Raw genomic sequence first — 26992 nt, forward strand, 5'->3', positions numbered from 1 at the left:
CCGCCGTTGTAAACGAGTATTTGGATACAGAGTTGGTGTGATTTTCTAATAACGACTGAATGCTTTATAATGTGTTTCTGAGAGTTGATCATGCCACTTTTTTTACCAGCACGTGTTTGAGATGTTGTTGAATCTTTTATACTTTGTTCAATGGTTTACTGAATGATTTGATAAACTTTATTGATGATTTAGAAAGTGATAGCTCATGTTTATATTAAACTACCACTCACTGGGCTTTCCATGTTTTATGTTTTTTCCCACCCCCAAGTAGCGACAAGTTCCTGGTGCCTGCTAAGTTGTCAAACGCCACTAGTGTTGTTAAACATCTGTTGTATTATTTGTGCATGTATTTGAGAGTATTCCATAACAACTAGAACTTGCGAGTTACATGTCATGGGAGGTTTTATTCAAAATAATCCTTACTGTTGGTATGTAAATCTCTTTAAACAGTATTGTAATTTAAACTGAATCAAATTCCTAAACTCTATCAATGAACATAGATTATTTTTGGAAATGGGTTTTGGAAGTTTGGGTTTGATCTTGAGTACAAGATATGTTAAGAGTTGGACGTTAGATGTCATAGAGAGAAGATAGAGAGAAGTGATGTTTAACGTCTTCACGCTTCGTTCTAGATTAGAAGGGAAATCTGGAACGGGGTGTGACATAATGAATGAAACCTAGAAAAATCGAGTTCCAAAATTAGAACCACGCCAAAAAATACCTCTAAAACAAAACTCAATCGTAGGACAAAATCTCTCCACACCGAAGACCTATGTGGCTGAAGACGTCTGCAAATCGGAGATCACCCATGCCGAAAACGCCTCTCAACCGAGACCACCAGCACCTAATTTTCACTGTCGTTCGAAGCCCCTACGTTGAGACCCAATCAGAGACATCAACTTTGATGTCTCTCTTTATTTCACCTCTCTCTTTTGTATTTCATAATGGGTGCCCTAAAGCTGGGGAAGATTCATATATTTACAAAATTGCCATCAAATTTAATTACTTAAATGCTCTTAAGTTTAAATCCACCAAAATATCTTCTTATTTTCTACATCAATATTTTTTCATATTTGCAAATTTTAAAAAATCAATGATATGGTTGCTAAATTCTATATTTAATTTTCTATCCAATGTAATTTTTATTTGATAAAATTGAATGTTTGAGTGAAAATTGATAAGATGAATTATTTTCTTTTATTTTATTATTTTCTTTTTTTAGTTCAGTCCTAATTTTATTCATTGGCTTAGAGAAAAGCCACGAAATTTGTCCATTGATAGTGAGAGAGAAGGAACGTAAAGAAAAACGATAGGCATTGGTGGTTTTCTTCATCAAATTCTAAATACTAAAAATAAAATTCAATGTTATTTTTTTCTGTTTTAAATTTATATTTATTTTCTCTCCAATTTTTGCATGGTTTTGTAAAATATTAGTCAAAAAATAAATTAAAAATAAAATCATAGGTGGAATCAATATTCAGAAGAATTTAACTTTTTTTAGGTATATTGAAATAGGTTGCATGAGATTGTATCTAATCATTGCATTTAAAGTCAATTTGTACAACTAGCTCTTCAATACAATTTGCATTTCACAATATTATAGGCATAAGCCGACAATCATATATTACATACAAACATATCCATATAAGAAGAAACAAATAAATTGAGAAAAAAAATGTAAAGTAAGTGGATGTGGCTAATCTTCTAAAATTTTTATATGGATGACCCAAATTTCGTTTCTAAAATAACATTTAACCCAGATTTTAAAAATAGAAATGTATAACCATTCACTTGTGTCACTCATTTGCACTCGCGTCCTTTCTTTCCTCCCTTGCGCTAGCTCGTCCAATAATACAACAGTGCGCTCACGCACGCGAGGACTTTTTCTCGCCCTCATGCCCTCATGCTTGTGCTCCTCTTCGTCTCTTTCAAAATCTATGTCAAATGGCATTTTGGACATGAAATTTGGGTCATCTGTACAAAATCTCATAATCTTCTTAATCATAGAATTCATAACCAAACCACAAAAATTTCATTTTTCTCGTACATCTCATAACATCAAATCACACACTATTCTAACACTTTAAATAAATGCACACGTCTCTTTCACTCAACTCTAGAACATTAGGTGTCTTTTTTTTAATACGACGATGGTTGGATACGAGAATTTAAAATTTCAATCTTAAAGAAGGTAGTACATATCAATTACCGTTGAGCTACCCTCACTTTAGCCTTAGAACATCAGCTAATTGAAACGGATGTACAAATTTCGAACATCGATCTCAGCTAAAGTTATATGTATATATAATGACGATGATTGAATAATCTTCAAAGCTATATTTTTAGATTAGCTCGAAGCTTATACCAACCTTTCTTGCAGGCTCCAACTATCTTCCATCCTTGTTCTGAAAATGATTTAAATGCCATGAAACTATGACTCTTTTGGCCTATCTGCTTTTCCACATTCCCCATTCACAGAAGTGCTTCCAATTGGATTTTGTTCCTTTTTTTTTTTTCTTTTTTTTTTTCTTTTTTTTTTATAATAAATATCCTTCAACCTATTTTTTTCTCATTCTTCTTGGAATGGTCTGTTTTTTTTTTTCCTATGCAACTCGTTTATAAGGACCTAATTTTTATAACGGATTTAGTTTCTTGCAAAAATAGGCAGCTCGTTGGCTTTGCCTAGCTATAGTAACTGGTTAAGATTTTGTAGTTATCTCCTAATTCTGTTTTGGGGTATTTTCTTTCTTCTAATTATTTTTAAGTGCTTTTATACGATTTTTAGGGTGTCTTTTGGCTTTTAGTTTAAACACTTTTTTAGAAAAATATATTCTTTCCCTATGTTTTTTTCTTTTCTTTTTCTGGTTGAAAGGCATGTCTCAGTTTTTTCCGTAGAAAGATCCTAAACATTGAGATTGTATCCGTTTAAACTCTAAATTAATAATTATATCAATTTAAACTCGAATGATAGTGGTTGTATCAATTTAAACCTAAACTAATGATTGTATCGATTTAAACCTTGAACTTCTATAAGTATATTAATTTAAACCATTCATTACATTTTATCTGGATAAACACCATGTGAGACTTGTAATTTTATGAATTAAACATCTAAACTTACATAAACGAATCAATTTAGTTTCTTAATTGAGATTTATTTGAAAATTGTTGGTTCAAATTATAATCATCAATTTTGTTAAGTTGACATTGGTAAAAGTCTACAAACGTTTAAATTTTTATGCATTGACGATTTTCAAATATAATCCTAACAAATATTCTAAATCGATTAACTTATAATAATTTATAAGTTTAATTGATGATTTTATTGGGAGATCAATAACTTATTTCGTGGAGTTAAACTTGATGCAGATGTGGTTTGATATCCAGTACTCTCCTCTGATTCTCTTTCGATTGAATGCTTACGCACGATGTATGGAAGCAAACCGTGTGGATGGAGAACTCCCCTATTTATAGAGTTTTCAGGTGGGCTTGAGCTTGAGCTTGCTTGGTCCATGGACCTGACTCCCTAGGTCCAATTAATCAAATTTGGGCTTTATTCGACTCTTGGGTCAAACTAAACCTATTTTTGGACTCAATTGAACTTTAGCCTAAATAATAATATCAAATTGGACTAAATTAATTTTATTAAATTCAATAATCGTGATGAAAACGTGTGACAACATCGAGATTTGCCAATTTATATATTCAATTTAAATATGAGATACATATCAGCTTTTAATTAGCCCCAAATTTAATTATTAATTTAAGAAATGACGTGACAGTTTGTGATTTGTCCAAAATTTGTAATCCAATACTAATAAAGATAAATTTGTTAAGTTTAAAAATTAAGGGACTCGAATGAAATTCAACACAGGGATAAAAAAATTTGTAATATTTCCATTTTAATATATTAATTATATTGTGATATATATTTTATTGTTACCAATGCAGCCAGCAGCAGGTTTGCCCGAGAGGTTAAGGGGGAAGACTTAAGATCTTCTGCACATAAGTGCGCGTGGGTTCGAACCCCACAGCCTGCAGTTTTTCTATTTCCATTTTTAGGAAGAAACCAAATCTATCCATACCATGCCAAAGTTTCTAACACCATTATTATGCAAAATAAAGTGGCTAAATTTCATTTCATTTCATTCTTTTCTTTTTCTTTTTAATTGTTAGAGGTGTATATTGATTCTTAAGCTCGTTTGATAATCAATTGGTTTTTTGTTTCTCTTTTTAAAAATTAAATATATAGACAATATTTCATCTCTAAATTTATTCATTTGTTATCTACTTTTTACCAGTGGTTTAAAAAATCAAGCTAAATTTTGAAAACTAAAAAATTGCTTTTAAATTTTTTTTTTTTGTTTTTGAAGTTTAGCTAAAAATTCAATCATTGTACTTAAGAAATATGCAAATCATGGTAGAAAAATAGGAGAAAATAGGTTTAATTTTCAAAAATTAAAAAAAATTACAATTAAACTTTCAGAAGTTGCATTAGTTAACTTATCTTTTATAGAAAAATAAAAAATTGTCTTTACTGTTTTTCTACACCCGGTCACTTCTTCTTCCATTCCCTTTCTCTCCGTTCGTCAACTCGTGATCTAACACACTTCTCGTTTTCCCTCTTGTCTTCTTCCATCTTTTATTCAATATCCTTTTAATCCCCCTCTTATTGATTGCTTGACATTTGTTTATCTTAAAAAAAAAAAGAATATGGAATCAATGTTTAAGGATGTACGTTAGTAATTATGTGTTAATAACTAAATATGTTCCTTTTGTATTTGCCTGTTATCATTTCCACGAGTTTTAAGAGGAGATTTTGATTTTGAATTTTTGTGAGATTTATGCTTTAACAAAATAGTTGCTGATAAAATCGGTGTTAGAATTGGACAAATGAGAATGATACTATCAACTACAACCATTCTTTTAGACTTAGTTTGAAAAATATAATGTGAATCATATAATCGGTTCAATTAAACTTTTAAATTGTTACATGCAAATCAATTTAGATCACTTGTCTTACATTTGAAAAGTGCCAATGCACTTAATTCTTACAAGTGTGTAGACTTCTTTAAATATCATAATAATAAATTAGATAAGTAAAATTGATGTATGAACATCTTTCAAAAGAAGTATTAATTGAGAGTATACACTTTTTTGTTTATGAAAGTTGAAGGGTGTATATTGATAGAGTTATGAACATATATGGTCTAAATCGATACAATTATTAGTTTAGAGTTTAAAACAATATAACCCACAAGTCCACAGTGTAAATTGATATTTTCCCAAATATTTAATGACCAAAGTAGATATTTTGTTAATAAAGTCCAATAACAATTGAGAACTAGAAAACAACTATTCCTTTGAAGTTGAATGTTTAATTCTCATGTCCCTATAGTTGTACTAAAAAAAGAAGTAATATATGTTTTTTAAAGGTTCCAAAACCACCATTTGAGTATTTTTATTTATTTTTCTATTTCATAATCTTGAACATAAATTGAGACTCATAATGACTTAGAAGAAAATTTTAGATCGCCATGCAATTTTAAATAACTTCACACTATTTCACTTCTCAATTTGTTCAAATAACATATATATATATATAAAAACTTCAAGAATATTATTGTTGTTGTAATTTAACCAATTCAATTTTCTTTATCAAATAAATTTTAAAATACCTGAATGTGTAAAGGACTTATTGAGCACATATATTTAAAGTTGGACAACATTTTATATGAATTTACAATTTAACAAACTGAAAAGAAAAGAAAAAGAAAGTAAAAGGGGAAAAAAAGGCATCTTGAATAGGTGATTTGTATGGATGACCCAAAATTGGGCCTAAGATGTCAAGTGACCCATATTAAAATATATCCAAATGATTTTTTGCTGACACAAAGTTTGAGTGAAATTATATATAAAAAAAACTCGCGTATGTGGAAAACCCCATCTCGCTCTCGCTCTCATTCTCGATGATGAATCATTTGTGAACATTCATCGAACAAATGTGTCGTCTTCTTCCCCTCTCTCGCTCTCTCTATTTCATTCTCGTTCTCTTCCTTTACTCATTCGCTCTCTCTCTATTGTAGGATCATTATGACAATTCTATAGGCGTGAATATGATTTATTTAAATTAATAGAAACTTTTCTCTAAATGGGTCCAATCAAGCAAATTAATATACTTTTTATTAGCAAGTAATTTAAATAAAAAATTTATGCAAATACATTCACTTCAAAAAAGATCAATAAATTGACATGCATAAACAAATTTAAGAATAAAATGTAGCAATTAGTTTGATGCAATGAAATATATTAACAAAATAATTGCGAAATTAAATGTAAAAGAGATAGAGAAATTGACCCCGGTAAATTTAGAGATTTAGAGTGGTTCGACTCAACTTGACATACATCCACTTCCCAAGCTCCTTTTGAACATGTCACTACGAACTTTACTCTTTCCATAGCTCAATGTCATCGCTACAATATTATTTTTTCAGGAGCAAGAACGAACTCAATCATTTCCACGGTTGAGGAACAAACCATTACAACTTTTTTTTTTTGAGATAAAGAGCAACCATTACAAATGAAAAAATTAACGGACGCTCTTACAACTCTCTAAAAGAGAAGATTTACAATTTTTAGCTCACTAAAAATCAATCCTCACAATACATAAGTCTCTCCTAAGAATTAGACGAAAAGAATAAAATTTGAGAGCTTTGAGAGAGAATAACAATGGAGGCTTTTGCCAAACTGGAGGAATGTAAAACATTGTGAAATTATTGTTTTAATTTTTTAGAATATGAAGAGTTTAAAAGAGAAGAAAGAGGTGAAACCGAAATTCAATTTGGTCTTTGGACCTTTGAAAATAAAATCAATGGTAGAGATTTTACTTTTTTTTTTTTTTTTTAAAAAAACAACTAGCCGTTCGATACATAAAATAATATAATAATATATATATTTTTTCAAAGTCATTTCTTTTAAAACTTAACAAAAAGTAAAAGTTCACCATGCGTTCAAAATTAGTTGTTAGACACAAGCATAAAATATATTAAATTTATTTTCTTTTTAAAACCAATCAAATAATCAAAAGTTCACCATGTGTTACTTATCAATTGCACAAAGTAGCACATTTCAATTGATTCACTTTGATTAATTTAGCCGCCACGTCATTGACATAAGATTTTCCCATTAAGCTTGTTTCGGTCATATATTATTCATTTGACTTTCGATTTGAGTGATTCGGATTGGGTTGGAATTGTTGTCCCGAACTCTACACGATAGACACTTCAAAACACTAATATAGTTAATGAATGAGAGCAAGTTTGTTATGATCAAAATATTAATTGATTAATTAAATTTAATTAAATTCGAGATCAAGGGTAAAAAAGTCAGCATCTGTTAGGTTGCTTCATCTCTCGCCCGTCTTGCTCTAGCTTTGGTCGCGCAACGTTGGTTGGAGCTGTAGGGTCGCAGAGAAGCTCTCACTCTCTTTTGTTCTCTCACACATCGTTGTCGAAGCTGATCATGCATCATTTGTCAGAGATGTAAGGTAGAGCATCGTAGGTAGGAGCTGCATTCGCGAAGAAGAAGAAGGAACCGTGTAGGAGTTTTTTCAAAATTTGGGTGAGGAAGAAGGAAATCACCATGGGATTGAGGCAAAAATAAAGGACAAACGTGTAACTTCACGTGTCTATGAAATCAACCAAAGTTCATTTGACATTTTTTTTAAAAGGTGGGCCATTTGCCATTTTAGATCTTTATAATAGGTTTAAATTATCTAATGGGATAACAAGTTTGTAAAACACACACAGTTATACATGGGAACTTCGTAAGGATGGGTCACATTTTGAGGTTCACTCGAAATTTGGCCAATCTTTCATAAATACTAAAAAATTGCCCTTCTGATGACATCAGCCGCGTGTGAAATGTCCGTTTAGTCTTCAAAACGCTTGAAGTTGCACAAGCATCGCATATTCTCGCTTGTTCATCTTGTTTCTGACTCATTCCTCTTGTTGGAATGCCCATTGGAAGAAACCGTCGGATGCTCGCGCATTCCTCTTGTTTTTTCCTTATTCTTCTCGTGTCTTCCTCTCGTTCATCTTTGGATAGAAACCGAATGTTTTAAATCTCAATCTTCAGTCCTTTCTCATTCATCTTGTTTTATACTTCTTCTCGTACATTTCTCTCGTCACATAAATTTGTACATAAATTGAATCACATGCAAGAAATGGAAAAATGTAAACCATAATTTGTACCAGTATTGGCATTCGACGGTACCAAAATCGAATCGCATGCAAGTTTTGACGTTCAATTTTGACGGAGAAGATGAAAGAAGTTTTAGCGAGAGGAATGAGAGTCTAAAATTTAAAACGTTCAATTTCAGTTCGATGAAGAACGAGAGGAATATATCCAAGACGAGATGAACGAACGAGAATATGTGATGCATGTACAATTTTAAATATTTTAGGAACTAAACAGATATTTTACACACGTCTAATATCATCAAATAATCAAAATTCGAATATTTATGAAGGATGAGCCAAATTTCGAATATGCCTCAAAATTTGACCCATCCGTGCGAAATCTCCATTATACATAAAAGTGGGCCGCAAAAACATAAACAAAAGGCAAATCAAGGCTTTCGCCTTCTCTATCGCGCTCGAGGAGCAGCGAGCTAATTCTCTGTACTAACACCTGAAATTCGAAGTTCTCATCTTCTTCATTCGAAAGCTATGGTCGGAATGATGATGGCTGTTAATTCAAGGGAGAGGCTCGCTAGTTTGATTAACTCAACCAAGATTGCTGCAGATATACCTTCCAAACTTGCTCGTTTGCGTCAATTAAAGAATGTTCTGCTTCCGGAAGACCCTGTTTTAGTATCCGAGCTTCTCCCTCGCATCCTTGAGCTACAGTCCGACCGCTTCAGCCCCATCCGCAAGTTTGTCGCAGAGTACGCCCCTTTTCTTTCTCTAGGTTAAGCTCATTTATGCGTTCATATCCGATTTTTGCATTCAATTCATGAAGCGATGGAGATGCGAATTATATTTGTATCGTTTTTCTGTTTTCTTTTGCTGTGATTTTGGGAGTTGAATGGGGTTTTCAAATTCCAAGTGTCTGAATTTCTTGCATTTCCAAAGTCGTATTTTCTAAATTTGAATTTGGTGATCGTTCTCAGGCGTTCTGCTTCTTATTCTTAACGATTAGCCTTGCACTTTGGTTGCTTGTTTTCTGTTGCTCGAAACAAAAAAACTCCCCACACGCTTCATTGGATACAAGTAATTTATTACTCCACAAGTTGATGGGTGGTGTACTGGTAGTTAGCTGTATCACGCGCATGAACTATCGAACTCTAACAATCTTGGTTGTAGTTGCTTCTTGCAATTTAGAAAGATTCCAGAGATACCCATCTAGTGTTACTGGTGTGGTCACGTCCCTCTGCAATCGTCGTTATCAGTGTCAGAAGGTTCATTAAATCAAGACTAATGATACTTGTGTAGATCAGGTGGTACTGTTGTGCATTTCTTCTGTCCATTTTGCGTATTTGAGAGAAAGATTTTTCGACTGATACAACTTAAGTTCCATTGATGATGTACTGCGCTGTCTGAAACTTATTTTCATTGATATCTTGGGGTATGTCAATGAGTGCTGGTGGTTCTTCTTAAACCCTACCAAGCTACCAGAATGCCATGGTATTCATTTAAGTATTTATGGGATATATGATTGCTTATCTCTCAATGACATTTAAACTTGTGATAAAGATGTCATCTTAATGCTCTCATGAATCAATTTTGGTAGGTGAACTGTTAAAAAGCTGGGCTAAAGTGATATGGTCTTGATTGATTGAGGTAGCTTTGGGACTGTTTCTTACTTATTTAATTGTTTTATTACTGTGTAGGATGATTGGTGAAATTGGATTCAAGCATATTGACTTGTTGCCTCAAATTGTACCATTATTGATAACAGTTTTGACTGACGACACTCCAGCTGTCGTTCGACAATCCATTACTTGTGCCATTGATTTGTTTCGCGTTAGTCTTGTAAAAATTGCAATGAAGGTAACCATATTCTGCATGTTTTGTCAGGTGCTTAAATTTATAGCTTTTCTGTACAATGCCAGTTCTCATCACAAACCATTCCGTTATATCTACGCTGCAACTTATTTAGATTATAGTGTCCATTTTTTTTGGGTGATGTAGTAATAAAATAATCTCTTTAAGGAAAAATGTTGAAATCTCATAGTTTTAGGTTCAATTCTATTATATTACAGGGTCTATATTCTAGCGAGATAGACAATTCACTTCAATCATTGTGGACATGGATGTTAAAGTTCAAGGAAGAGATATATTCAATAGCCGTTCATGTAAGCAAAAATTATTGTATAATTAGTTGTATTTTTTTGTTACCATGTTTTTAAATACACATTTCTGTGTAGGGAAATGGTGGAATGAGTTTGCTAGCTCTCAAGTTTGTTGTAGAAGTAATTTTACTTTACACACCTGATCCTAATGGCTCTTCAGAGCCTCCTGCTTCTGAAGGTAGTTCTCGTGTACTTGGCTTTATATGGTTCATCATTGCTTGAGAGGCTTGACCTTTCTTATCTTTCAAATAAATTAAATAAAACGACTTAAGTTGTATCTGACCTTTGAAAACATTTCTTGTTGTATAGAAACATCTGTCGATTTTAATATATCATGGCTTCGTGGGGGTCATCCTATACTCAAGATTAGAGACTTATCAACTGAGGCCAGTCAAAGTTTGGGTTTGTTGCTCGATCAACTCAGATTTCCAAAAGTGAAATCTCTCAATAACGCAAAGATTATTGTGCTTATTAATAGGTTATTTTAATTTCCCTGCATATAGGACTTCATGTTGAACTATTTTATTTCCAGTCATTTATTTCTCAACACTTACAGACAAACTTCTGAATCATATTAATAAGACAACAATGTCCTTAAGCTTTCTCTAGATTAGTTAACTAGTAACTTGTTTCTCATTAGAAAAAGATTAGTTAACTAGTAAAAGAAAAATAGACTTATGATTATTGGTTCCTTCTGAAATGCAGTTATGACTCATCTTTTCTCTTTTATATTTCTTATTAGTCTTTCAACAATTGCGAAAAAGAGACCTGCATTTTACGGCCGAATTCTGCCTGTATTACTTGGCCTGGATCGCTCAGGCACTATCTTTAATGGGTTGCATGCTCCTGGTGTACATTATGCCTTAAAGAATGCATTTCTCAACTGCTTGAAGTGTACCCATCCAGGTGCTTTACCGGTAAATTTCCAAAGCTAAAATTTAACTTCTTGAACCCCCCACCCGAAAGAAAATTGGCATGCTCCGACTCTAGTTGGGTGAATTTTCTGTCTTATCCACATCTTAAACCTTTCTTTAATAGCTTGTTATATGTTTTTGTATGTGTGCATGTATATACACACATACACACGTACACACATACATATTATTTACCAACTGGGTTGGCTGCCTGATGATCATAGGACTGAGCTATAAATCTTGTGGTAGCTTTGAAGTTATGGGTTCGTAGTCAAACAAAGGTAGTCACTTAGGATAGGAAATATTATACAATTTGCTCTTTGCCATATGTAGAGTTAGGAAGTAATCTGGTGAAATTAGTCGAGATGTTTATAAGCTAGCTTGGACACCCACAGCTATTATAAATGAAGTCCTGCAATTTTTATTTGATTTCTTCTCCTTGTTGAATAGTATAGTAAAGCTACTATAAAAAATTGTTCACCTTGTATGGATTGAAGTGATAATGGAGATAATTGTGGTCACTGTAGTGGCGAGATCCTCTAATTGGTGCCCTGAGAGAAATGAAAGTTAGGGGAGTGGCTGACCCATCCCTTCATCAAGTTTCAACAATTAATGGATCTGCAGAGGAGGAGCAGGGTGACGGCCATTTAACCAAGGTAAGTGTCAACTTCTTTGTCCATTTTTGGTTAAATATTTATGAATGCAGTCTTGATTAAAGCCTTCTTGCTGAAATCTGGTTCGAGAGAAATCAGAGAGTTATTCCTGACAAATCTCTTCAATGGAATGATAGATTTGAAGTTGCAAGGACTAATGCCTCGGCTTGGTGTTCTCTTTCTAAACTATTTGCTAAATTTTCCATAGAAGATATTTGTCTGAATTGGAATGCATTTATCTTTTCAGTTTAGACGTTTATTTCTCTTATTCCTCTGTATTTTGAGCTTTTGTTCTTTTCATAAAGTGTTGTCCGAAAGGAAATAAAGAAGATTAAAGGTTTGCTGCCTGAGATGTGGCATACGGGCAAACAAATCTGCTTACAACTTTGATCTTTTATAGGATGAGAAGGCTGCTGTTCAAAGAACTAATATTATGCATAATAATTTGGGAAGGAAGAGATCTGGAGAACCAGACAGCTGTGATTTGAAAGAGGATGGAAATGGATCTGGAAAACGTGCCAGACCAACAACTAATGTCTCAGAGTCTGAGGAACCATCTAAAGAAATGGAGAGGAGTACTGTCGTGTCTAAACAAAACGAATCATCAAGTGGAACATCTTCCACGGAAGATGTGGATACTGGACCAGCGCAGCAACTTGTAACTATGTTTGGTGCCTTAGTTGCTCAAGGAGAAAAAGCTATTGGGTCCTTACAGATCCTTATCTCTAGTATTTCCGCTGACTTGCTTGCTGAGGTTGTCATTGCTAATATGCGTTTCCTTCCTCCTCATCAGCCTGATACAGGAGATGGAGAACTTCTGCAGAATATGTGTATAATTGGTAGTGATGCTCAAGCCAAATATCCATCATCATTTGTCGCTGATGTTCTTTCATTATCTAGCACCTTCCCACTGATTGCATCGATGTTGGATTCTTCTAGGTCATTATCTGATCACATGGTAGTACAATTTTTTTCTGTCATGCCTTGAATTCTGGGCCATATTTTCCTTGGTGTTTCACTATTTTCTTTATTGGTGATGAGAATGTTAACTTAGGTTGTCATTTATGTAATTTCTTTCTTTCTTTCTTTCTGGAACTTGTTGTTCTGCATTATCCTCTTAATTTTTGTTTTTAATCTCATCCCTAGAAACCTCAGGAGGAAGGAGACCGTCATGCAGTTCCTATTGTTGACAGTGCTGGGACAAATCATGATTCTGAAAATGCTATTACGCCAACTAGTTTACCTGGTTCCAAAACTCCTATATCTGAAGCGGAAGAAGTTTGCTCAATCATTCCATCTAGTATACCTGATGTGGGCAATTCGGACAGTGGGATACCGGGACTTGATCCTTCTGTTCAAAGTGATGGGATGTCAGAGACTGTTGTTACTCCCACGCTTGCATCATCTGGTTTTGATGAATCTAATCAAGAGAACATTTCAGCTATGGATCTGAGCTCCTCCTTGAAATTATCAGTTTCTAGAGAAAAATCAGAGGAGCTTAGTCCAATGGCAGTTGTTTCAGATGTCAACAGCTTGGCCTCTTCAACTGCAACTTCTGCGGGAGTGTCTTTTCAGTTGGTCTTGCCCAAGATGTCAGCACCTGTTGTTGACCTTGTAGATGAAGAGAAGGATGAATTACTCAAACTGGCATTTGTGCGCATTGTTGAGGCATATAAGCAAATAGCAGTTGCTGGAGGTTCGCAAGCCCGCTTTTCTCTATTGGCATATTTAGGAGTGGAGGTATTAGTTTTTTCCTGTGTGTGGTTATGAGAAATATTCTTAAGTTGAATTTGATTAAGAGGCTGGTTAAATGATCAATATTTTGTTCAGCAACCAATATGCTGTATATCATACAATTAACAGTTACTACATGCATTATGCTCAAGTTCTCAAATTTGATGACTCTTGAGTTGATTTATCACGCCGTTCACCTACTGTATACTATGAGAGTGGGGCTGCATGAGGAGTTCTTTTACCATTCCATTACCTTGTCCCTTGTAACCAAAATAAGTTTCTCTTGTCACATATTGATCATAAGAGGCAGATTTATACATTTGGAATGCAACAACCTTTATTTATTTATTTTTAGTTTTTGATAAGGACGACCTTTATTTTTTACAATTTAGACAATTCTCCAAAGTTTCAGAAAGTGTGTTCCTTTACAAGGGTATTTCTTCTGATGGGCACTGAACAATTTGTGAACTGATACTACTATTATTCAAGCTATGATTTTGTGAACTTTACAGTTGTACTTCTTTTGTGTGCTTCCTAGTTTCTTAAACATTGAGATGTTCTCCAATTTTATGATTTTCATATTTCATGATTTGGCACGTTCAATTTGGTTGGAAGCTCATCGTATTTCAGATTGTGCTCGTTCTATACTTATCCTTTAATTTCTCTTTGCAATAGTTATCTATCTAAAGACGTAAAATTTGAACCTTTTTATTTGCTTAAACTTTCTTTCGTTATTGAGCAGTATCCCTTGGAATTAGAGGCATGGAAAGTGTTGCAAAACCATATATTGGCTGATTATGTAAATAATGAGGTGAGCATTTGTCTTAGAATAAGGCTTCTACAAAATTTTACTGTTTCACTCTTAACCTTCTTCTTCCCTTTGTTATTCTCTTGTTGCTCTGTTCATGTATAAAACAACTTTTTGTGCTTACAGCAATGTCTTAAATCCATATGGGTCCATGCCTTCAATTGTTATTTTTTTTCCTCATCTGCAAGGCACTCTAGTCATTTGAGAAATATACTTACTTGCTGCTATCAACATTTACAGAGATATATAAGACATTATACTGTAGTAAAGATTCTTTCCTTTTGGAACTCTCTAAGTAACTTGAATACTCTCTAAGCTCTTGTTAACATCAATTCTTTAACTTCATTATCTCTAAAGTTCTACTCCCTGCATCTATGTTGTAGTAAAGTCAGCCTAGAGTCTGGTATTTTAAAGACGTTAAAAGTAAAAACTATTTGGTCAATGTTGCTCCAACTTGCATTGAAGTATACTCCTGCTTATTTTTATTGAATAAAAGTGTCCTACTTTAAGTCTGCTATTGAAGTATACTCCTGCTTACTTTAAGTCTGCTATTATTTTTCTTTTGCATTGGAAAATAAATTATATTGGTTTCTTTTTGTGTGCTTGGTTTGTCAGAAATTTGAATTCATGTTTCATTTTAGTCAATTAAGTTAACATGCATGAGCTTGTATAGATGTCCATCAGTTCCTCTCTCTTCTCCTTATCTTTTCTTTTCTTCTCTCTCTGTGTTCGACTAAATTTATACATGCTGACCATAACAATTGATTCAGGGGCACGAGTTGACTTTGCGGGTTCTGTATAGGTTATTTGGAGAAGCAGAAGAGGAACATGATTTCTTTACATCTACAACTGCTGCTTCAGTATATGAGACATTTCTGCTCACTGTGGTGTGTGCTTTATGACCTATTTCTTGTAGGTATTAATTTGTATATATGAGAATAATTTGATTTTCGATGCCAGGCAGAAACACTTAAAGATTCTTTTCCTCCATCAGACAAGTCATTAAGTAGATTACTTGGTGAAGCTCCTTATCTACCAAAGTCAGTCATGAACCTGTTGGAATGCATGTGCTCTCCTGGAAACACTGAAAATGCAGATAAGGATATTCAAAGTGGTGATCGTGTAACTCAAGGTCTTAGTGCAGTGTGGAGTTTGATTCTGTTGAGACCCCCTATTCGTGATGTCTGCTTGAAAATTGCCTTAAAGGTTTAAATTTTCCTCAAACTTATTTCAGTTTCTGTTCTACTTCAATTATTTTCTCTGTAATGTAGACTTTTAGTTCACAGGTTGTACATCCATTTAATGTTTGCTTGCTGAGCATAATTATGTTTAAACAATAGTAAACAGCTAAGAGTTTATGACTACAGTATCATTCATTGTCTGAATGCAGAAGATAAGCCCTAAGATTTGATATTTCTTATTTGTTTATGATTAGTTTGGATAATTTCTAATACCTTTTTTGTTTGTCTTTAAGTGTTTTTTTTGTCGTGTAATTACCTTGCATGTGTCTGTCAAAGCATGTAATGTTTGGAGGGGTCTTCCCCTCCACTCCCACTCACTTTGCTCTAAGAGCCTTTTGCCTTTTATTGACCGCACTTTGACTCTCTCTTTTTTTTTTACCATGAAAGAGCACTGTACATCTCTCCGAGGAAGTGAGGATGAAGGCAATTCGTCTGGTAATTTGTTGACAACTCAATGTTCAACAAAATTCGTCTTCGATGTACTTAGGTTTTTTATTTTTGTAGGTTGCTAACAAGCTTTATCCAATACTATCCATCTCTCAACGAATAGAAGACTTTTCTAAGGAAATGCTGCTTTCTGCCATTAATGACCTTGCTACAGATACGGCAGATGCTGATGGATTAGTATCAGAATCGCATAAGGTTTGTTTTCATATGGAGATGTAAGAAAAACATCAAAGGCCAAATTAAATACGATGAAAAATTGTGTCAAGTATCACACAATTGTAATTTCAGATGTCTTATTTGAGCTCATAAGTGGAATTTTAGTTGAATGAAAAGTTCCAGATTTTAGTTAGAATTCCTGATTCTGGAGCTCAAGTATTACACCTTACCTAATTCTAGTTGTTCAATGATTTTTGATGTTTCAACTATTTAATTAACTTTGTTGTCACTTAACAGTTTGGAAATTTAGAATTGACATTGGCAATTGTTACTTATTTAGCAGGATGCTCATCCAGAGAAGTCTTTAATTGAATCTGGTGCCATCAGTAAAGATATTTCCTCTGATATCCATCCTTCACCCATTTCACAAGCTGACTCATCTCTTCCAATCTCTGAGGCCCAGCGTCGGATGTCTTTGTATTTTGCACTTTGCACAAAGGTTTGAGGTGGTCTTATGTAGTAATTTAAGTTCGTCTTAAGATTTTTGTTTGTTTGTTTGTCTGTTTTGTTTTGTTCTTGAAGCTTATAGTCTGTTTGTGTAATCTGAATGACAGAAGCACTCACTTTTTCGCCAAATTTTTGTCATGTATAAAAATGCTTCTAAAGCAATTAAGCAGGTTTGCCCCACTTCATAATGCTGCTTTTCTTTCTTATCATCAGTTCAGATTTCTGAAATTTTTATCACTTGCATTTTGTATAGGCTGTTCATGACCATATCCCTATACTTGTCCGCACAATGGGCTCATCCTCAGATCTTCTTGAAATTCTTACTGATCCTCCAAGCGGAAGTGAAAATCTCGTAATGCAGGTTTTTCCTCTATCAACTAAACTATTTGTCTACTGTACACTGAGACCCAGAAAATGAAGGACATAACAGTTGGTTTTTGTTTCCCTGATATTTTGCCATGTTAGGTTTTGCATATATTGACAGATGGGATTATTCCTTCTGCTGAGTTAGTTTTTACCATTAGCAAGCTATACAATTCAAAACTAAAGGTAAGCATTATTCTCTTTTGACAATGAAGCTATTAGCTTAAAACTTGTTGATTTATTTTTACATTATATTTCCCTCAGTAGAAACATCTGGCCACAGTTTTCAGGATATTGAAGTTCTGCCTAAAGTCCTAATTGAAAAGTCTCTACTAATAGATAAGGTGCTTACTTTGCTAATGGCTGTTATGTGTTGATTGCTTTTAGGATGTGGAGATTATGATTCCTGTATTACCATATCTACCAAAAGATGAGGTAGATAACCTCTCTCTCTTCTGCCTGCTCTTCATCTGTGTCTATCTGGGTACCTTTATGTTTTGAGCTTGTATAGTGGATATATATATATATATATATTTTAATTTGAGTTTGTCGTCTTACCAATTACCATAGATGTTTTCAGTAATCTTCTATATCACTTTTCCTTAAAACATATTTATTTTAAATTTAGCTATCCAAGTTTCATTTCTTTGTAGTAGGAATCTGGCTAATATCTTCTGCCTTTGTTCAGCTCTTCCAAAATATTGGTTCATAAAAACCTGAATCTATAGTTGTTCTCTAATCGTTATAAGGTTAAATTATAGTTTTTGTCTCCAAAATTAAGTGTGACCTATCAATTTGGTTCTTAACTTTTAAACCGTGTTACTAAATTTTTCACTTGTTTCAGTTACTCCTTGAGTGTCCCTTAAAAAATTGATGAAACAATTACATAGCACTCACAGTTCACTGGCGTATATTACAAGGGAAAAATTGTTCAATTTGGTCCTCGAACACTAAATACTTTGTCACTTTGATACTTGAAAATTTCAAGGGATGATTTGGTCCAGAACGGTTGAAGTTGGGAAGCTTAAGTTTGTGCAGCATGTGCTTGATACAAAGATTATTAGAAATCTTAGTTGAAGTAACTTATGTTTGGTGTTTGAGTTTGTGATTTGTAAAAATCCACATACGATTAAGAATCTGGATTAATAAGCCAGAATTTAGATAACTCATGGGATTAACGTACCTTCAGCATGGATAATACATATATACCCGATATAAGTATTAACCCTGAGCTACATAAAGCTCCTATAAGAACTTCTAAATATATTCCTTATTATCTCAACTGTTTCAAAATTATCCTTCAAGATAACTAACTTCGCAACAAAAGAGATGATATAGCTATCATATGTACTTCCAACTTTGTTTAAAAAATGACCGCTTCTCCCAAGTTCTACACTGTTTTTATAGAGTTTGAAGGTCGAATTTGTTTCTTGGCCGATCATCTAACAATGAAACATGGGCACCCACATGGTGCTTATGATAGGAAACAGAAGACATTTCTCAAATAAGATAAACATACCCAGGACGAATGGCTATAAAAGAAAACTGGAGATTATAAAAAGCTTCCCAATTAATCAATAGGTCATTAAGACTGCAATTTGTGAAAAATATATTAGCACCAGTTAAATGCTTGAATAAAAACTTTTCACAAAAGTTGCAAAAGTGTGTTTGTCATCAAATTTCCAATTGTTGCCTTTTGACCATAAGCTCTGGAGGAAGGCTCCGACCGATTTCTCAATTTTTGCAGTTTCCTTTTGATATCCTCCATGTTACTTCTTGATGATTGTCTTTCATTTTCAGCAATTCAAAATTTCATTCTAATATTGCTTTCAATTTATTTTTGTTCTCATGTTGCTTAAAAAATGTTATCTATCGATTGAAATCACCTGAAGTTATTTTCTTGTTTTGTTAGGTTATGATGATCTTCCCACAGATTGTAAATCTCCCAGGGGATAAATTCCAAGCAGCACTTCTACGGATATTGCAGGTATTTTATTCCCCATTTTTCCTTGGCAGCCTATGGGTGTTAATTCTTCCATGTTTTTCTGGAGAAAATTTAGCTGTCATCACGAACGTATTAAAGTAGACCTTCGTTTTAGCTGGGAATATGTTTTATGCCTAAGCATTGCAGCATTCAACAGGCAAATGTTATTTTCTCCAACTAAAAAGCTATTTTTGATGATGCTTTTAAAGCAAATCATTAATGTACGAGGAAGGGTTTTGGTTTTAGGTAAATTAGCAATATAAGCTGCAAGAAGTAGAACTACTTGTTTGTTATTTTTATCAGCTTGGCTATATAATCATCTTCACATTTGAATCCCTTGTTTTAGATACCTTTGGTTTTTCGTGGCAAGTTATAAACTGCCAATCATTTCTTTTGCCCGGAACCACACTGAAGCTCTTTTCAATAGGAGAGTGACGAGTTTTGTTAATTCTTTACTAAAAAGCAAGAGACAGAATGATTAATGTACGTGAGTGTTTCCACCATATGATTGGTTGTATTCTAATTTCCACGTTGATTTTATTTTCTTTCAATCTCCTACCCAGGGATCAATTGGGTCATCTCATTCTGGGCCAGTTCTAAATCCAGCTGAAGTTCTAATTGCTATTCATGGAATTGATCCTGACAGAGATAGAATTCCTCTCAAGAAGGTTGCCCCTCTTCATTTACTCTATCTAAAACCTTTCTGTGTTTCCTTATTAAACAATTGGTTGCTTCACCTGCAGGTCACAGATGCATGCAATGCTTGCTTTGAGCAGCGTCAAACTTTCACCCAGCAAATCATTGCAAAAGTTTTGAATCAATTGGTTTGTATGATTGTGACGACTCCTTTGATAGCATATGGAGACAAATTTTCCTTTTTGAAATGACACCAAGTGGCTTGTTCCGTGCAGGTTGAGCAGATTCCTCTTCCACTATTGTTCATGCGCACGGTATTGCAAGCCATTGGTACTTTTCCATCACTGGTAAGATTATGATTCTTGCTCTTGTTGGTCGTTAATTTTTGATAAATGAGAATGTGTTGCAGATAATTCTTACTTTTTGGTGGGTAGCAGATGACATCTGTCATGATACTAGGTCAATTATAGTTTATAGAAGTATGATGCGTTATTTATGACACAAAAATTCCTTTGTTTAGTCTATTCTGTGCAAAATCCCAATTTGATAATGGTTTGGAAAACCCTTTTGATCATTTTTTTGGTTTTTATTTTTCCTCGTCAATAACATGGACTCTGCCCCTACCTTAAAACATAAGGTTCTCGTACATTCGTATTGAGCTTATATCTTTACATTTTTATAATCCACATATTTTCCCTTGTACTATCTCAATCTTGATCAAAGGACTAAAAACTACAAAAGCAATGCGCTCAATCATTTTCTTTCTTCTCTTCTACAATCTTCCATTTATTAGTTCCAGTTTGTTTTCTTCTTTACAGGTAGATTTTATAATGGAGATTCTATCACGTCTTGTTGGCAAACAGGTCAATATTTTTCCACTTTTAGATTACTTGTGAATCAAGGTTTCACCATTCTCAATCTGGCAATGGACTGTTGCAGATATGGAAATATCCTAAGTTGTGGGTAGGCTTTTTGAAGTGTGCACTTTTGACAAAGCCTCAATCATTTAATGTGCTGCTTCAGGTGTGTCTCTTGTAGAATTCCTTAAGTAATTTTTTCCTGTATCCTCTATGGTTATATGGTTATTTATTGTTTAACATTTTATGAGTGCCTGGGTGTCTTGGAAAGGGTTGAAGATGCATCTGGTTGTCATGGCTTGACTTATGGCGTCCCTGATGGTTGGCCAGTCACCCTCAGGAAGAAATAATTGGACTATGAAAGCTTCCTTTCAATCAATGACATCAGTGAGAGATGTTGATTATGGCTGATGTTATTGTTTAAGGCAAGGGTTGGTGTTTGGTTGCCTCCTTATGGAACTGACTGGTAGGGTATATGAGGTGTTCGGTGCGTTTGTTGGATTCCCTTGTTGTTAAAAGGGACCTGGGTAGTCTGAGACTCTGAAATTAGAGAGAAAAAGGAGAACCAATCACTCTTTTCTTTATTTGAGGGGATTAGGATGCGGCTCATACTTTCATTGTTTGATTTCTTCAAAGTATCCATGTTTGCATTGTTTTTTAACTTTTCGATCCATATGACACAAGCCTCACTCCGTTATGCTGCAAAAAACTTGTAGAAGCAAGGTTCCTTGTAGAGGGATTCGAAGGATGTAGCCGTTCAAGTGAGGGACCTTCATGCGATGGACAAGCTATTGGTTCTCTCTACCCTTTGCCCTTGAGTTGTTTCTTTTGATCAATATGAATATATCTCTCTGCTTCATATTAAAAACAAAGAAAAATCACGGAACTCTAACCCTTTAAAAGCCTGTCATCTGAACGATTGGAATAACTCCTTAAAAATCCTGCATAACGCACAGTCCAAAATAACTCAGCAGGTTGGCCCAGCATTTATAGAAATAGGTATGAAGGAAAAGAATGTGGTGCTGATCTTCAGCAGACTTGTTAAAAGTTTGATATCGCCATCAAGTTATATTTTTTTCAGGAATATAAGCTCACTTGACAGGGTTACAGAGAAATCTCTTTAGAGCTCAAGAGACGAAGGGTTATCCTTTATCGAATCTTTCTGATCCTGGCAGGAATCTTTTTTTACTGTTGTTGATATCCTCTTAAACTAGCTCTTTCCATTAAACTTCAACCAGCCAACAATCTTCGCTACTGGGTATGGCAACGATGGTCCTCCTTCCTAGGATGAAGAAGAATTTATGGTCCCACTCCCATGGCCTGAGTTCAAAGCTCTTTTTGGCATTTCTTAAGGTTTCTGCTCTTTTGGGGGTTGATTTCAATGTCAGTAGTTGGAGTGATGAGAGATCCTTTGAAGGTAGAATTGATAGGAGGATAAAGAGAGTCAACGAATTGACGGAGGATTTATCTTTGATTGAAATTCCCCTTTCTTATGGCTCCTTTGCTTAGACAAGTGCAGTCTGCCTATCAGATTCTTAGTTAATGCTGAGTGGTTAACTAAGTTAAGTCCTTTTATATTAGGTAGCAGCCCCAGACATACTTCTGACCATTCTCTATCTTGCTGGAAACTGGTACTCCGAAGCAGTGTACCATGCCTTCAAATTTGAGAATGTGAAACTTGTCTATTCTTGAGCAGAGTAAAAGAGAAGTTCTGTGGTTGATCGGTCTGGATTTTTTCTCCAAGAAGATGAAGGTTGTATTGTTGGTCAAAGCCTAGAAGGCCTTGATGGGGTTGTCTCTCTAATCGGATTTTGGAACTGAAACCTTGATTATTAAATACATCGAAATGTTGGCTCGATGATGTAGGATGAAGTGTTAGATAATTAGTACAGTTTAATTACTGTTTTTTTGGTCGTTACTGTTGCTTTTTTGATTAAGTAGTGCTTAATTAGTATTTTGGATTTAATTATTTGTTTTATTTTATTGAAAAGCTATAATTAGCATTTAGCCACTTTTAGAATTGTAAGGAGAGCTTTCGAATATTATTTTGAAATAGAACATAGGGATGGGTGTTTTCTCAACATAGGGATGAGTATTCCTTGTTTAGCCAAGGATTTATCCTATCTCAAATCGATGCATCATGGCCTTTCATTAAAAGCCAGCTTTTACAAGGTAGGAGCCTTAAGGTAGTTTTTTCTCCAGTCTCCCTTATGAAGTTGGCTGACACAATGGTAAAAGGAGATCCTTCAAGGGAAAAATACGCAAGGCCGATTGGTTGGGCGAGGGAACAATAACCTAGACCCCAGGACTCGATGCCCAAATAACTTAGATGAATGAAAATACTTGTACTAAAAGCATCGATAGCATTGCTGTGAGGCTACAAGTAGTGGTTGTGATGCTACTATGCAGAATTGCCTGCTTCACATTTTTTCGTTGTTTTGAGGCTAGTTTACACTTCGGAGCATCACGACACTATACTCCTGAATGCTCTCGGGTTTAGAGCGTCGAATAACACTCTTTTAAACGGGAAGGTCCCATTTGGCTCCTTTTTGTCTTTTTTCATGCCTTAGGTCCATTTTAACCTTCCTAAGGCTATTTTCTTCGATTATTCTTCAAAGTTCTTTCTATTCTGTCCAATTGCTTGGTTCCTACAAAACAACATGAAATAGGCATCAAAGCATATACTTAACGTATGAAAACTAACCTCAAAAAAACCTAAGCTCTAGAAAGCACTTTTTGAGTGCTTTTTCAGAGGCTAGGGAACGGAAATTTTAGTTTCTTCATTCTAAATGCTTCTTTCTTTCAACTTCTTTAATAGAAAGTCAGTGGCTTAGAGCCTCGAGGGAACTTAACAGAACACATCTCTAGTTTGGTGGCCGAAGCTTTATGAACGGGAGTTCTTGAGGTCTTTCAAATTGGGCTCTAATGTTGTAGTTTTCTCTAGGATATTTAAGGATGTTTTGGCAGGACTAGGAGCACAATTTCATACTTGAGATATATTTTGTCGATCATCGGCAATATATTTGTATGACATGTACAACATTCCATTCCACGAATTAATTGCTCGAAAGCAATGTCCTTATTATTGTTTCATGTGTTCTTCAGCTACCGCCAGCACAACTCGAAAATGCTTTAAACAAAACTGCAGCACTCAAGGCGCCTTTGGTTGCTCATGCTAGCCAACCAAATATCCGATCGACTCTCCCGAGGTTCTAGCATAACTATGGCATTTTCATACTACTTTTTTGCTTGTTATGTTAATCAGACAGATTTGCTTCTTTTTCAGGGCTGTGTTGACCGTCCTAGGGATTACCTTAGATGCTCAAAATACAAGCCAGGTGCAATCAAGTCAGGCTAACATGGTCGATTCAAGTAACTCAGAGGAGGTTGCGGTCCCAGAAAAATCTAAAGAATCCTCTGTTGCCGGTTGACTGATTGGGATCGATTATTTTCAGTCGTATCTTTCACCAAGTTCCATGTGCGTCAAACCTGCAGGGTTTTCCTTGATAAAGAAACCGAGCAACTTTCGCACACTAGATTTTCTTGCAACAAGCTTTTCTTCTAAGGTCAGAAGGGTATCATTTTCACTTTTCAGCTGAGAAAGGTAAAAATCATCCCAATGATTTTGCTTCCTTTAAAGCTACAAAAATCATATCAAGAATCTATAAAAGCTGTGCTGTAGGTAGAGAGTTCTCCTGATATTGTGAGGAAGAGCATTGCTCTAAGAATGTAATAGCAATAATAGAGAGTTGTATACTAATTTTTGTTGCTAGGAATTTATGACGGACAATTTGATAGAACTTACAATCTAGAAAAGAAGAGTATTTGAAATCCTAACTTCGAAAAAGAATATTTAAAACGAAGACTGTATTTTACAAGACTTTTGCAATTAAGAAACAATAATAATATTCGTTATGTTTAGTTAGCTATTAAAGTTATTTTAAAAAGCAGCCACTTGATTAGTGTACGCAAGGAGAATTCCAATTTTTTACTTCTACCATGGTTGAACTATTAAAAAAAAAAAAGAAAAAAAAAAAAGTTAGAAGTCACTTTTGGTCAAGTAACAATTTAGTTCTTGAACTTTTGTGGTAATAATTTAGTCCATGTATTTTTAAATTTGTAATGAATTAACCCTTAAACTTTAATAAGCAATATTTTGGTATCTATATTTTACGATTTGTAACGAATTAGTTCTTATTGAGAAAAATATATATTTAGTAAAATTTCATACATGTGTAGATTGTTGATTATTCAATTTGTAATTTTATTTTTTATAAACTATAAAGATTCTGTCGTTACCTATGAAATTTTAACACTTGATTTTAAAGTGGTATTTTTTATCATAGGCTAAATTATTATAATTTTCAATATGCAGGTATTAAGTTATTACTTATTAAAGTTTAGAGATTAAATTGTTTTATAACTAATTTATTACCAATTAAAGATCATGAACTTAATTGTTACTTTATTTAAAGTTTAGGGGCCAAAGTGATTTTTAATCTAAAAAAAATAAAGATAACTCGAATTCATGTGATAAGATCAAACATGTTAACTTCTAGTCAAATAACAAAAAGTAATAGAAATGAAATCGACATTTGGATTAATCTTACATTAAAATTGATGCATCTCTCACAAATGCTTGGTGATCAAATAAATTTAGCTCAACGTAAGACCTTGTTCGTTTCTACTGGTATCCTCTTGGTCTCCGGCTTAATCCCAAGCCTGACCAATGTCTCTTTCTTTCTGATGATAATTGACATGACCATTCATTCTTGAGGTGGAAGGTTTGATCTCTCATCTACAATTGTAGTACTAAAAAATAAATAAATTTGGTGGGAATCGGGATGCATTAAATAAATTTAAGAGGACCATTTATTTATGGTCACATTTTCTGGAGGGAGAACAATTTATTTGTATCTTAAAATAAGTAGGGAAGGTATAAAATTTGAACTTAGGACTAAGAGGTTTGTGGTTCAAAATCCTAACTTTATAAATTTTAGATATATATATTAATAGTGTCTTTTAATGCATAAAAGTTATTATTAGTATTTAACTAATTTAAACAAAAACTAACTTTGAATGACTAAATTTAAGATTTATGAAAAGTATATGAACTAAATTTAGACAACTGAAAGTAGAACTAGAAGTATTATTATCTAATTCATATGAGGGATTTGAGTTTTAGGGTCTGGATTGATTTGAGAAAAAAATGTTTTAAAAAATTTATTTTTATTTAAACATTTTTGATAAAAATTGATTAAAATACACTCGAAAAACTATTTTGAGTGGTTGTCACTCCACTGTTTTTTTTTTTTTTTTGAAAAATGACTAATTCTTTAAATTAAATACTTGAAAATATATTCCAAACACACCTTTAATTTTTATTTTAAAAAGGCAAACTAGCTCCCTATCATTCGTTTTATTTTTATAAGCTAATTAATAAATAAAATATGAAATCTTAATGAAGAGTATTTTTTTTTCAATAGCATTTAAAAGAACTAAAGGAATAAATAGCATATAAACTTAATATTAAAATGAAAATAAGTTTCTAAATGCTTCTATTCTAGGATTTTCCCAATACTTTGAAATTGGACTAACATTTCGATTTTAGAATTACGCTTGTAGAAGATAATTATTATCCTAAAAGTGTTATATAATGGAATTACTCTTAATCAACTCGGAACATGAGACTATTTTTCATAGTTCGCGATATTTGGGCCAAGGTTTTTTTTTTTTTGTTTTTTTGTTTTTTTGTTTTTGTTTTTGTTTTTACAAAACGGGCCTTTGGCTCCAACAGTATTCTTAAAGGTGGGCCTTGATCTCTCTTTCACATTATTGCCTACTCTTTAGGAAGTAGTTCTTTTGAATAAGAATTCAAATGATTATATACTATGGAAAAAAAAAAAAAATGAAAAGCATGATTACATACCCATGAGAATATAAATATACTTTAAAAAAATGTAAACAAAATATCTAAGATCTGGTTTAATTATCATTTGGTTTTTCCAAATTTTTGCTTATTTTTTAATAACTTTCACCATTCTTAAATAAACATTTATTCTTAGCCAAATTTAAAAAATAAAAAGAAGTTTATAAAACACGACTTTAATTTTGAGAAGACACATAAAATACACACAAAAAAATAAATAAACTAATATGTGTAAGTAATGTTTATAATCTTTTTTTTAAATAAAAATAAATAGTTATCAAATGGAGCCAAAATAACTTGTTTATTTAACCTCCTTAGCTTATTTGATCTACTTATAATATACAGTAATTTATAGGTAGTTAGAGGGGGAGTCCACCCATTGTCTTTTAATAAAAGTTGAATGTTAGAT

The 26992-nt window shown here is 33.5% G+C and overlaps 1 protein-coding gene and 1 non-coding gene across 5 annotated transcripts; both read left to right on the forward strand.

Moving 5' to 3' along the window:
• The first annotated feature begins 3957 nt into the window (after positions 1–3957).
• On the forward strand, positions 3958–4040 carry TRNAL-UAA. Its single transcript has one exon. It is a non-coding gene; the product is annotated as a tRNA-Leu (tRNA).
• A 4564-nt stretch (positions 4041–8604) lies between these two features.
• On the forward strand, positions 8605–24579 carry LOC120073030. 4 transcript variants are annotated; one of them, XM_039025599.1, is made up of 27 exons: positions 8605–8947; positions 9893–10052; positions 10265–10357; positions 10430–10532; positions 10664–10832; positions 11097–11271; positions 11796–11924; positions 12322–12879; positions 13068–13661; positions 14398–14466; positions 15234–15350; positions 15424–15669; positions 16092–16139; positions 16209–16346; positions 16648–16806; positions 16922–16984; positions 17068–17175; positions 17280–17363; positions 17565–17612; positions 19090–19164; positions 19725–19829; positions 19905–19985; positions 20073–20144; positions 20616–20660; positions 20737–20820; positions 23760–23863; positions 23941–24579. In XM_039025599.1, the coding sequence occupies exons 1-27, from the start codon at positions 8730–8732 to the stop codon at positions 24083–24085; spliced, it is 3990 nt and encodes a 1329-aa protein (XP_038881527.1). In that variant the 5' UTR covers positions 8605–8729; the 3' UTR covers positions 24086–24579. The 4 variants fall into 4 exon arrangements, 3 of the variants coding, with proteins under 3 accessions (XP_038881527.1, XP_038881528.1, XP_038881529.1); XM_039025600.1 differs by having other exon boundaries at positions 16651–16806; XM_039025601.1 differs by having other exon boundaries at positions 13077–13661.
• The last annotated feature ends 2413 nt before the right edge of the window (positions 24580–26992 follow it).

This window comes from Benincasa hispida, chromosome 3 (assembly GCF_009727055.1).
Source record: "Benincasa hispida cultivar B227 chromosome 3, ASM972705v1, whole genome shotgun sequence".
Classification (NCBI taxonomy): Eukaryota; Viridiplantae; Streptophyta; class Magnoliopsida; order Cucurbitales; family Cucurbitaceae; genus Benincasa; species Benincasa hispida.